Raw genomic sequence first — 12,440 nt, forward strand, 5'->3', positions numbered from 1 at the left:
GGATGGCTGGGATCCTGAATGATGGATTGGGCTGTATTGCGACAGTGGATGTTGTGGATCTCACCGATTTGATGCTGAATCACGTCCTATAATCCTCTGTGCTGTTGCCACAACCCCTTGTAGTTCATCTGTGTTATGCATGGTAGTATCGCAGTACCGCCCACTGATACCACTAGTAGTGGTATCATAATTCCCCATCCTGCATTTCTTTAAGCCTCGCACAAAGTGAAGTTGTGCCGTTGTGCCTTTTTCACACTGGCGAGGAGAAATTATAAACCGTCCTAATTAGAGTCTGCAAATGAGATGGGGGGGAGGGTGGTCATTTGGTCATCTTTTTGTTTGTTTGGTAGTTTAGTAACTGAGTGAATCTAAAATTCCGTGTAGCCGATTTCTAAAGGTGCTCAGAGTTTGGGCCTCAAACACCCGGCTGGGAATCCTCTGCTCTTCTCTGCCCTTGGTGAATTCTCCTTGCGTTTCCAACGGTGACGGGAGTGTGGAGTGTGACACAGTCCCTTGGGTTGAACCTATCTACACCCCTTAGGATTTTGCACACCACATCTCCCGTCAGTCTCCTTTGCTCAAGATGGAAGGGCTTCACCTCATTCACACCGGCTGTGTCCGGCAGCTCCCCAACACCAGGAATCATTTTTGTTGCTGTTCTTCGAAAGGCTGTATATCATATTTTCTCTGTGATATGGTGACCAAAACTGAGTCTTCTAGAGGAGGACTTTTTTTTTTTGCTTTAAATGAGCAACAGATATTTATTTTATTTTACGGTTGTGGAGAACTTTCCACGTCTTTATTATGTTTAGTTTAAATTCCAGGTGAATTTTTCACTGCTTTATTCTGTCATTCTAATATGCCTTATGGGTTGTTAATCATTGTAAGCTATGCTAAATGACATGTATTAAAACACTGTTCTTTTTTTTTTTTACAGGATCTGAAAAAGCCTTTTGATAAGGCCTGGAAAGACTATGAAACAAAAGTGTAAGACCCTCTTTGTGCTTCTCTTCATTTTGTTTCAATAATACATGTATTGCAAATATCAGGACTGGTAGGAAACATCTACAGACTAAAAAACACTGTGCTCGTTCTGTGAGTCTAACGAAGGGGCAGCTGAAAAACTAACCAGTGTCTAGTGTGTATTGCTGGGTTTCTTGGTTTTGAAAGGGAGCTACAGTCCCAATTTCTCAGGCCAGTTACTGAGTCTTGGTAACAAAACAAAGTAATTGACATTGTAGGAAAAAAATTAGAAATCTTGAATTTTGTGAAAGTACTGTAAATCGCCATGTTGCAAAGCCCAAGCGTTGCCACAAGCAAGAGAGTTCGGGCGCATAGCAACGTGATGCGGCCCTTCCTGCTCACTAGTCACTGTAATTAGTAATGTAATGTGATGAACGAGCGAATTAAGTGCAGTTTGCGCAGCAGGTATTTTAGCACAGAAAGCTCCCATTGTGATCAGCAGTTAACAAGTAAGTTCTATTATCAGCAAACCTGTCTTGAGGTTGAGAGCAATATTTTTATTGGATTTAAAGAGATGTCTTCACAAGCCTGCTTGTTTACAGTGCAACAGAGCCGCTTCACATCACTGGAAGTTTTGTTGCCTCGTTCTATAATCGCCGAGCAAACATGGCGCTGCGCACACCTGGAAACTTAGTCTGTTTTGTGACATAAATGGGAGGTTTTACAAGTTACTGTGTACATTTCACTTTCAAACTTTGAAAGGCACCCATCAATGCTGATTCTTTCTGACCCCGAAATATAAAGATAGCCTTGCAGTACCCTTTTAACCCACTACAGTATGTTACGAAAAAAAATTAATTTGTTTTTTGCTGTAGCAAGATCTGTTCTTTGTCAGTGAACTCCTCCCCGGAGACTCTTCCTTACTATGAGCAAGAGGGCTGAGTGAAGACATCAACTCTTGTAGTTCCTGTTCAGCTTGCACTTTATTGTATTGATTTATACACGATGTCTGACTTTGCTCCTTACGTCTAAATGTTTTGCATTTTTATTTGCTGTCTGTTTTATCCCATGATGATATTGATCACGATCGATGTTTTACTCATAAATCATCGCTGCCTTTTCCAGCCACCGTTTTCTGTGTCAGCAGAACAAGCCTTGGAAAGTCTGATTTATTAACGTTGAGGAGGAGCTCTCGCAAGGATTATGGATTGATCAAACGTAGTTTTTCTTTCCTCATCAGTGTATCTTCAGCACAATGTGTTTTTCTCAACCCTGCTGGTGGCCCTGGGCCATTTTCGACAGGCAGGTGACCAGATCCTTATATAGGTGTGAAGGCTTCTCGGCTCTACGGCCAAAACATTTAGTTTCACCTTTCTATCTTTCAGCAAATAGTGGAATTTTAGCTTTACTTGTTCCTGAACACAGTAAACATCAGAGATCAGGAACAGACCGGCATGGCTGTGGTCCAGTTTCATATCCAGTTTCGATATGTTCAGGTAACTGAAGGGGTTGGTAAAGGCAGCTGCACACAGGTATCCGGTTCTGGGAAGGTTGCTTGGATTTTTCAGCCAGAAGCTTGTTCAGATGACTAAAGTGGACATTCTAAAGAGAAAATAGGAGTTCTATAAAAAGAGCTGTGATTCCAATATGGTTCACCCAATATAGACGTCAATACCCTCAAATTAAAGCTGCCATTCTGCACTTTAACCTCATAGTCATTGTTTCATTTCACATCCAATGTGCTGGAGTACAGAGCCAAAATAACGAAAAATGTGTCACTGTCCAAATACTTACAGACAACACTGTATGTGACCATGTTAATCCTAATCGTGAAATAGATTCAGAAAGTACTAATTTGTTTACTGGGTAAGTGGACAAGGTAAGGGATATGTACACGCTACAAACTATCTCTCTCAGGTTGCTTACTGTAAGACTGCCCAAACAAATTAATGTGTCGTAAAGTATACATATTCATTTTGTTGTACTTTTGCGTTGAATGTTGGGCAAGTTATTTTATAGCTCTTTGTGTATATATTTTACAAGCTGCAAAGGACATTCTATACTGAAAGGGTAATTTTCCGTTTCCTTCATCAGTCTGTTAATTTATGCTGAAAATGTATATGAAGATCAGATTAAGGAAATGAATTCACTTTCACAGAAGAAAACACAATTTACTGCATATGGGCTGAATATTACAATTAGTAACAATGTGTACTTCTGTGTACTCATGAGTGACCGTTTTTCAAAACAAAACAGAGTGACTTGCTTGAAGGAAACGGTTTTGGTACGTGAATCACGGTACTAAAAACGACAAATTTGCACACCGAAAGAGGCGTGTGATCTTCTGTCATGGTTGTGTTGAGGTCCTTCTTCAAGTTCACTCAAATGGCTAAGCAAGACATGCGCAGTGGTGGCTATAGATTTGTTTTTTAACTAGTACTTAAATATGATGCACGGAGGCTGCTTGTGACTGGTAGCGTCTCGTTTGCGAATGGCCTTGAAGCCTCGCGGAATCGATTCAGGTTGTGAAGGGTTTGGGCGAGTCGGGCTGCTGCTCTGCTTTAAGAGCCTTATTAACCTTTTTCACGAACAGCCGCACTGAAGGTTAATAGAGCTGTGATGTGTGCATGTCGGTATGGAGTTCTGCTTTTTTTTATTCCTCTACAACGTGGGGAAAAATACCGAATTTTTCTGGGGGCTCCTGGAGAGTATGGGCTCTTCCAGGAATGTCCCAGATTTCCCTGATGATGCTGCATGGGATATGTCGGCACAGACGTGTTGTTCTGGTTTGGCCGCCGCGCGTGTGCGGTGTCGGTCCTCTCGCGGTCCGGCTGACCGCCGCCGTCTCCCATCTCTCTCTCTCTCTCTCTCTCCCCCCTCCGCCCCGCAGGACGAAGATTGAGAAGGAGAAGAAGGAGCACGCCCGGCAGCACGGGATGATCCGCACGGAGATCAGCGGGGCGGAGATCGCCGAGGAGATGGAGAAGGAGCGGCGCTTCTTCCAGCTGCAGATGTGCGAGGTGTGCGCGGTGGGGGGGTCGAGGAGACCACAATGTGCTACGCGCACGGCTTTCTTGAACATTGGGAATAATAATCCTTAGATTTACACAGCACTTTTCTGGACACTCCACTCTAAAGCGCTTCACAGGTAATGGGGATCCCCTCCACCACCACCAGTGTGCAGCCCCACCTGGATGATGCGACAGCAGCCATAGTGCGCCAGTACACTCCCCACACACCAGCTCTCAGTGGGGAGGAGAGCAGGGTGATGAAGCCAGTTCAGAGATGGGGATTATTAGGAGGCCATGATTGGTAAAGACCAGGGGCGTATTTTAATATTCTGGGACTTTTAATGACCACAGAGAGTCAGGACCTCAGTTTTACGTCTCATTCATAGGACGTTATATCTCATTCATAGGACCAGTATAGTGTCCCCGTCACTATACTGGGGCATTAGGACCCACACAGACTGCAGGGTGAGCGCCCCCTGCTGGCCCCACTAACACCTCTTCCAACAGCAGCCTTAGTTTTTCCCAGTTCACTTGCTCTGACAGAAGGAAGATGCTCATTAAACATGTTTAAAACAGTGAAATTTGAATAGTGTTGATTTTATTAACTCCTTTACGTGAAATAGACTCAGAAATCGGTAGTTGAAATTAAAAAATAATCCAAATATCCCGAGGATAAAAATCAGTGTAATATTGAGCAGTTGATATTCCTATCTATCATTTCAAGCATAGTTAGTCGAGAGTAAATGTTCTGATGCTTCTGCATTTAGCCTAGTGGTGAGCACGGTCTTTTCTGAAATCTTCCACCGGGTTGCGAGTTGATGTGACTTTGAGCCAAGCAGCCGAGCTTCAAGAGAAAATAAAGGCGCTTCTTTCTGGCGACTGTTTTTCAGTACCTTCTCAAAGTGAACGAGATCAAAATCAAGAAGGGGGTGGACCTGCTCCAGAACCTGATCAAGTATTTCCATGCTCAGTGCAAGTAAGCTCATCGCTCCGGGGGGGCCCTGTTCGAGCTGCGCGGCGGGCTTCGGGGGTCGTTGTGTCGCTGAGCTGTGTGACTTCAGTTTCTTTCAGGATGGACTGAAGGCGGTGGAGAACCTCAAGCCTTCGATAGAAAAGCTCGCGACTGACCTGCACACGGTGAGCTGATCCGGTAGTTCCCTTTGAATGGGTGAAGCCTGGCCTCTCGAGGCAAGATGCATGTCTCTGGCTCGTTGGGTGCGTGCATGCCCTTTCGTTTATCGCCTCGGTCTTACAGTTGCTCAAACGTGCAGGGAAAGCTAAAGGTTATGGATTAGTACTACAGCAACGTCAGTGTTGGCAAGTAAAAATCGTACTGCAACTGCAAAAATAATACACAATGTACAGAATTACAGCATAAAAATAATGTTTAATTATTACAGCAATGTAATTGAGTCATTTTATGGGCAGCATCTGGGAAGATTGTTCCCTCCACCTACAGCTCTTTGTAATGTTACTTTCTGTTTCTGCTGCGTATGCTCTATATTTAAATTTGAGGTTTTCCCTCTATTTTTTCATCCTGACTTTTGTCAATAAGTCTAAATAAGTCACCTAACTGGGTGACTAAGTGTAAATTAACTCCAATAGAACTGCAAAATAATAAAACGAACTTCCTACAGTGGTGCTTGTGGCAGGCCGGTTTCTTAATAAGCTAGGGCAAGCTGAATCTTGTTTAACAAGTAGATGGAATCCAAGAGGGATTTTGCAGGAACGATGGGGTTTATGGTGTGGATTGAGAAAATCAAACATGGGCAGTGAATTTTAAAACCAGAGTCTGGGTTTTACGTCTTTGTCAAATCCTTCGCCTGCTATTTTAAATCCCAGAAGTGCGCCGTTTAGCACGAGCCACGGTTCTGCAGCTTTTACGGCTGTTTTTAATCCTAAAAGAAATCAAACGGGAAGGACTTTGGGAGTGCTGACAAAAAACCAAAACCCACTAAAAATACAGTCCGGAGAACTGAGCTAGAAAGCCAACCGGAAGACCCTGCGGGGACAGGTTTGTCTCCCTCGGGTCCCTGGGTGTACTGCGCTGCGCTGACTGACAGTGTCGGCATCGCTCTGCCATGCCCCTCCGCAGATCAAGCAGGCCCAGGATGAGGAGAGGAAGCAGCTGACTCAGCTGAGGGACATGCTGAAGTCGTCGCTGCAGGTGGAGCAGAAGGAGGTGAGCGCTCGTCCCTGCTTTGCTCTGTGCTTCTGCCCGCTGAAAGGTTTCTTAACCTCCCGAGTTTTGTTCTTCTATCAGCATCATTTTAGACGAAGAATGAAGGTGAAAGAACAACAATCCCCTTATGTATATTATATCCCAAGGGCTTATAAAGTCCTCTGTATATTATGTTAATCATGCCCCCTGCATGAGCAGTTCATTTTAAATCTGCGTTTTCAATTTTTTTCTATGCAATTTTAATGTGGATGTCAAAGCACAAAGTTATTTTGTGTCTGATTAAGTAGTAGTGGAGTACCCTTACGAAGGTTTGCCATAGTATTCCAGCAGAGTGAAGCGAAGAAGTGTTTCTTTAACCAGGGTCCTAGAGAAATCTTGTGTTTTCTGGCGTTTGTGCCTGCCAGTCTCTTAATTACTGAGACTAAGTGATCTCTAATTGCTTTCAAGATCTTTTTTTTTTTTAATTTGCAGCCCTTTAAAAGTGGAACTTCTTATTTATTGGTTAACTATTCGGTGTGATTTAGACCACACCGAGTAAGGAAGCAAACACTTATTAAAAGCTAAGACGAACCCGAACAGAGTTTGTTTTGGTCAGGATTGTGAGAATGGACCACCTTGAACAGTATATTGTTTAAACCAAAGAGTAAAAGCAGAAACAGGTCAAAAAGGTTTAATCAATCAAATGAATCAATTAAAGGGGTCATGTATTCTCAGTATTTAAGAAATCAGCAGCCATTAAAACTGGAGGAGGCAAGCCATAAAAAAAGAGTATTGCAGTATTTTCCCTGGAGAACCTTTTGAAAAGGTAGCATTATTGAAATGCAGTCAACACCAAATGTGCTGTGTCGTCACTGTATCTGAAGAGTGTTTTCTTTTCCCTTTAAATGCATTCCCCCTTTGCGAACGAAGTCCAGGAGAGTAAGTGTATTTGTGTTCTTGGCAAATGCTTTTCCCCGTTATGTCTGTATCCCTGTAATCCAAATAACCTTTTGGAAACATTGCTTCAGGCTTAAACTGTGCATCTGCTTTAGATGGTCTCTGGGTTTTACTTCTTGAACAGCCAGCATTGACTTAAACACTATCTTAAAACGCGTGAGATCTCTGCCTGGGTTTTTGGAGTGTTTGTGGTCATTTTTCTTTCATTTGGTTTGCAACAGCAGGTACTCTGTGTACACCCAGGCTGTTCAGTGAATCCATTGGTCATTTTTAACTTTCACAGAAAAGACAATCTTCCATATAATTACAGAAACTCCAGATTTGCCTTCTTTTAAATTACACTCCCCCTTATAATTTAAATTCACCAAGCCTAAAAGTACCGTGGCACAGTTAAGTCATTAAAGTCCTGTCAAGTCTCGAGCTCTTGGACGTACTGTACTTCATTCTTGTCATTTGGTAGCTAGAGCCCTTGTCCGAAACAACCCTGACCCATCAGAATGCCTCCAGCGCTCCAGTGTTTCGCACAGTCCGGACAGGAAGGTGTAGAGAGTGCTTGTGTCTGTGGGTACTTATTGGATTTTGTGCTGGACTGTTGTTGAAGGATTCTCAGGTGCGACAGAGCGCCGCCTACAGTTTGCACCAGCCACAGGGGAACAAGGAGCACGGCACCGAACGCAGTGGGTACCTGTATAAGAAGAGCGATGGGTGAATATCCTTCTTTTGCTTCCGATAACGGTCTGCCTCCTCTTCCTGCTCTTCAGAGGGGTTTGCTGCGGGGGCTAATTGTGATGTAGAGGCGTGGCTTCCTCGTGTACTGGGCGCATCGCCTCGCGTGCGTCTGTAGGTGCCTGTGAATCAAGGCCCATAGCACCCGAAAGCCTGCGAATCTGACCAGGCTCGATCTGTTGAGAGCCTGTTTTCCTACGAAGCGACTCGCCTGTTTGCAGGGGCAAAAGCAACCGCTTTAGAGCCGAGCTCCAATTTGCAAAAATCTAGAGAAGAGCGCCTCACTACTCTGGCCAGAAGAGGCTAGAGCATTTAAGGATAGTTTAATTTTTTTTTTCCCCCCTCCGTCTGATCCGGTGCCTTTGGCGTCTGATTTCGGCATCGCTGTGTCTCGTGTCTTTCAGCCTCAGGAAGGTTTGGCAGAAGAGGAAGTGCACAGTAAAGAATGGTTACCTGACCATATCCCATGGCACGGTAAGCCCCCAGCTGCTCCTGTTAGAACGGCTCAGTTACAGGGCGTCAGCAAAAGTACAGGAACGGGTAAAGGTTCATTCCCAAGCTGAAACAAAAAGAAAAGAGGCACAATGTTTTGGCTGTGGAGCCCTCTTCAGGTGTGAGGGAGAGAGGGGAAACCGGCAGCTGAAAAAGCACGGGAGAACCCAAAAAAAGACAAGAGAATGAGACGGATGCCAAACAGTCTTTTCAGTAGAACAAATTGGTAAAAATGCCAAGGTGAGGCTGTGTGGTCCGTGGCTTGCGGGTTCAAATCCACACCGCTGGCCGAAGAGTGGCATATCAAACAGGAGTGGGTTGAGAGTTGGTGGGTGACTCCGGGGGCGTAGCCGCCTGACTGCGGACGCTCCAGTCCTCTGCCTGTTGCGGTGTGAAAACAGCCTCGCAAGCTTGACTGTACATCATTTGGAGAATGTGCAAACCTTCATTTCCAGCTCTCCCAGTTAAGGTTGTGATCCGTGTTTGAGAACCGACGAATCCGGTTCGGGATCTACAGGAAAGCCAGTCCGCTAGTCTAGATGTGTTTTTAGTGGTTCTTGCCTCCAGGTGACTGCAATTGGAGAATTAAACACTTTTGTGCTTCCCAAATAGTTTAAACCTGATTTTGACCGGTTAGATTTTTTTTCCTTGGGTATGGTTGAATTTCCCTTTCATGCTCGAGATTCACCTGCGACTTGTTCACATTGCTCTCAGCTGCCTGTTACCTCCCTTTTTGCAGAGAGAACAGAGCCCATGTACTTCCATTAGAGCTGTGTTTCTGCGTTCCCCGTGCTGTGGGACTGTGCAGCGAGACAGGAAGGAGTGGTAGTTATCTCGTTTTGGAATTAGTCACCTGGCTGGGTGTTTTTTTTTTTCGACTCGGAATTAGCCACAAATTCTGGCTAAACGGCCACTGACATTTTCTCTGAGTTTGAATATGTCATATTTTCTGTCCCTCTTAATGGGAACATAAATATAAACTGTATGTTCTAGAAATGATGCTTTCTGCATTGTAATTTCTTCTCAAGCTGACTCTTGAGCGGGGAGACGGACAGTGCCAGTGTAACTCTGAAGGATATATCAGTTTTGTTGATGAATTTTTACTATTTAAACACGGATTTGCCCCTACTGCTGTTTTCCATGCCGCCACGCTGCCAGCTAAGAATGAGCGCTTTATCTAACTTCCTGCGGCGGTGGGGAAACTTTGCATGCCGTTTTTCTCTGTAGTCTCTTCATATACTTATTTGTGCTTCTTTCACCCAGGCTAACAGACCACCAGCGAAGCTCAACCTCTTAACCTGTCAAGTGAAACGCAGCCCGGATGAGAAGAAAAGCTTCGATCTCATATCACGTAGGTTGATGCAGCTTTCTGCCTGAAACCCCAGACCTCCTGTTCTTCAGGTTTGCTTTGTGAACGATGCAGGAATCCTTAGGAAGTTGCTCAGCGGTGCAAGAAATGCCCAGAGCACCTCCCACATATCTACCTGTGTGTCACACTGCTTGAAGATGTTCGCCTTTTGGGCTGAGGATACCTTGCCTTAAGCTGTCTAAATTCACTAAATCAATGGAGCAAACCCCGTAAAGATTTGTAAATTTTTCACTTCAAATTTCTTTCTCATTGTATAAGATCATCCTTTTTTAAAAAATAATTATTTTATACAGTATCCATAATCCGTGTGTCCAAGGAACTTTGGTTCAAACGGATGCTTTTAGAAATCTTTTTTCAGACCGATGTCTTGAGTGAGTCTGCTTTCACTCTTGCTAAATTCTTTTTTTGTTGTTGTTTTTGTCGTGTGTTCCTCAGTATAGTCCACCCGGAAAAGAAATCTTAAAGTGTGGGATTTGGACAGCAGGCTCTTCTCAAGATTCTCTCTCAAATTTAAGAGAGCCAAAGTCTACAACAGCCCTCCCTCATCCTGTATTTTCACGAGTCCGTCGCTAAGTGGTTCTCTGTTAAAAAAACAAATATTCTTCTGAATTCACGGACATAAAGCAGAACAGAGAGCTCATAAATGCATGGTCGCAGCAGCAGTGCTTTGACAAGAGACAGGGCCACATTGTTTACCCTTCCTTGTTGATGGAGGGAAAAGCCATAAAAAATGGGCAGACTTGTTTTTAAGTTTGTTCATAGTTTTTATTTAGTCCTGAGACATGAAGGAAAGAAAAACCCAATTCAGTATTAAATGCAATTAGCCTGTTTATATAGAGAGCTCACAGCAGTAGCAGCAGGAATGCAGATGCCTCCTGTACTGTACGCGAAGTGTTCTCATTCAGACTGTTTGTTATTCCCGTTCTTTCTAGATGTCCTCTCCTTACCTCTGTCCTTCCTCTCTTCCCACAGATGACAGAACGTATCACTTCCAAGCAGAAGACGAGCCGGAATGTCAGATGTAAGTGAGGCGCCCCTGCAGACCCGATGCACCCGTAGCCGAATCCGAACGCACCGGGTACCGGGTCTGGCAGGCCCGTTCTGTGGCATCGCCCGTCATCGCTGGGACCGCCTGCGCCCCGCGGAGTTTCTCTGCCCGCGTGCTCGTAGAGACGCCCGCCTGCTCTGGTTTCAGATGGATATCCGTGCTGCAGAACAGCAAGGAGGAGGCACTGAACAACGCATTCAAGGGCGACCAGCACGTGGGGGAGAACAACATCGTCCAGGAGCTGACCAAATCCATCCTGGCGGAGGTGAAGAGGATGACGGGGAACGACGTCTGCTGTGACTGCGGAGCCCCTAGTGAGTGAGCAGGGGAGAGGGGGTGGAACAGTGTGACTTACAGTACACCCCCCAAATAAAAGCAAGACTCTAGAAAGTGCAGCAAGCTGGACGCTTGCACTGGAAACACACTGTAACAGATGTAAAGGGCCTGTAGCCTGAAAACTGTTCACTACTATAAGTATTCATTAATAACTAATACTGATAATAATAACTAATACTGACGTGTGAGCTACTGCAAAGCTTCTGAAGAAGCAGTAAATGCAAAAAAAAATCTGCTGAGCAACTTTCAGATTGCCTTTGTTTGCTTTGCAGATTTAAAAAAAAAAATTGCAAAAGAAAAAAAAAAAGTTTTGAATCTTAAATCGTCCTCTCTCTGTTTGGATAGGGTAGGCCCGCATACAAATTTCTCCATTTTTTTTGGTCAGACTCGGCTATCACGCGCTTTCAGAAAGTCACTCGCTATTTTTATCCGGGGTTTATGTAACTGCTGTAGATGCACTGAATTATTTATTGGGGAGACGGTGTGGTCACGGCTCATCTTCTTTCCGCGAGAGATTTAACACATCATAGATGAAACAAGCTTGTGTGTAGAAGCTCAAGTAGATAACCCCCCCCCCCCCGCCAAAACCGAGGTGAAATTTAGATCGCTTCATAAACAGCTCTCCTCATGCAACAGGAAGACGTGTGTTAACCTTCCTCCCGTTTAGCTCTGTCTCACATTTCCCAATGTGTCTTCCCAGATCCCACATGGCTGTCCACAAACCTGGGGATCCTGACGTGTATTGAATGTTCCGGAATTCACAGGGAGCTGGGTGTCCACTATTCCAGAATCCAGTCTCTCACCCTCGATGTCTTGGGAACATCTGAGCTCTTGGTAATGAGCAGCAGGTGCACTTCTGTACAGCACGTCGCAAAACCAGTAACAAAGTAACAAAGAGTTTTATGCTTAAACTCTTGGCCTGAAACTCTTGGCCTCATTGTTTATGCGCATTGTTTTTCATGTTTGAGACTTGGCAGAGAAATGGGGGTAGGTGTGTAGGGCACAATGTTTTTTTTTTAGCATAGTACAGTGACTTGGGGATTCCGGTGATTTGATTCAGTGAATTACAGCCATATGAGTGCTCTGCACACAAGTCCGGACTTTCTGTCATTCCTTGTGTTTCGCAGTATCCGAACGCGGTCGGAATTTAGTTCACGGTTCCAGTACGGGATTAAATTAATTCGATTAATTAATTAATGACTCTGCATGCAGATGTTGCAGTACAAACATAACATAAAATGTCAGAGTGGCTCATTCAGGCCGGTTTATCCTCGTTTCCACTGCCGACTCAGGCGCAGAGAGGTGAGAGAGGGTTTCGTTAATGAAGACATCGAATTCGGTTCTACGTGGGTGCCAAGCTCTGCTGTTGGTACTAAT

At 44.6% G+C, this 12,440-nt stretch overlaps 1 protein-coding gene across 2 annotated transcripts in view; it reads left to right on the top strand.

The window, feature by feature from the left end:
* The window catches only part of asap2a (ArfGAP with SH3 domain, ankyrin repeat and PH domain 2a), a 101,562-nt gene that overhangs the window by 71,944 nt on the left and 17,178 nt on the right, over nt 1-12,440 (top strand). For both annotated transcript variants that reach the window (XM_088626579.1, XM_088626580.1), the window contains exons 5-15: nt 938-987; nt 3,854-3,983; nt 4,865-4,950; nt 5,036-5,111; nt 6,070-6,156; nt 7,694-7,797; nt 8,223-8,292; nt 9,574-9,661; nt 10,652-10,700; nt 10,875-11,041; nt 11,764-11,897. In XM_088626579.1, coding sequence (XP_088482705.1) covers nt 938-987; nt 3,854-3,983; nt 4,865-4,950; nt 5,036-5,111; nt 6,070-6,156; nt 7,694-7,797; nt 8,223-8,292; nt 9,574-9,661; nt 10,652-10,700; nt 10,875-11,041; nt 11,764-11,897 — 1,041 coding nt within the window. The remainder of the gene's footprint in view (nt 1-937; nt 988-3,853; nt 3,984-4,864; nt 4,951-5,035; nt 5,112-6,069; nt 6,157-7,693; nt 7,798-8,222; nt 8,293-9,573; nt 9,662-10,651; nt 10,701-10,874; nt 11,042-11,763; nt 11,898-12,440) is intronic.

Source organism: Lepisosteus platostomus, chromosome 3 (genome assembly GCF_059453375.1).
Source record: "Lepisosteus platostomus isolate fLepPlt1 chromosome 3, fLepPlt1.hap1, whole genome shotgun sequence".
NCBI lineage: Eukaryota > Metazoa > Chordata > Actinopteri > Semionotiformes > Lepisosteidae > Lepisosteus > Lepisosteus platostomus.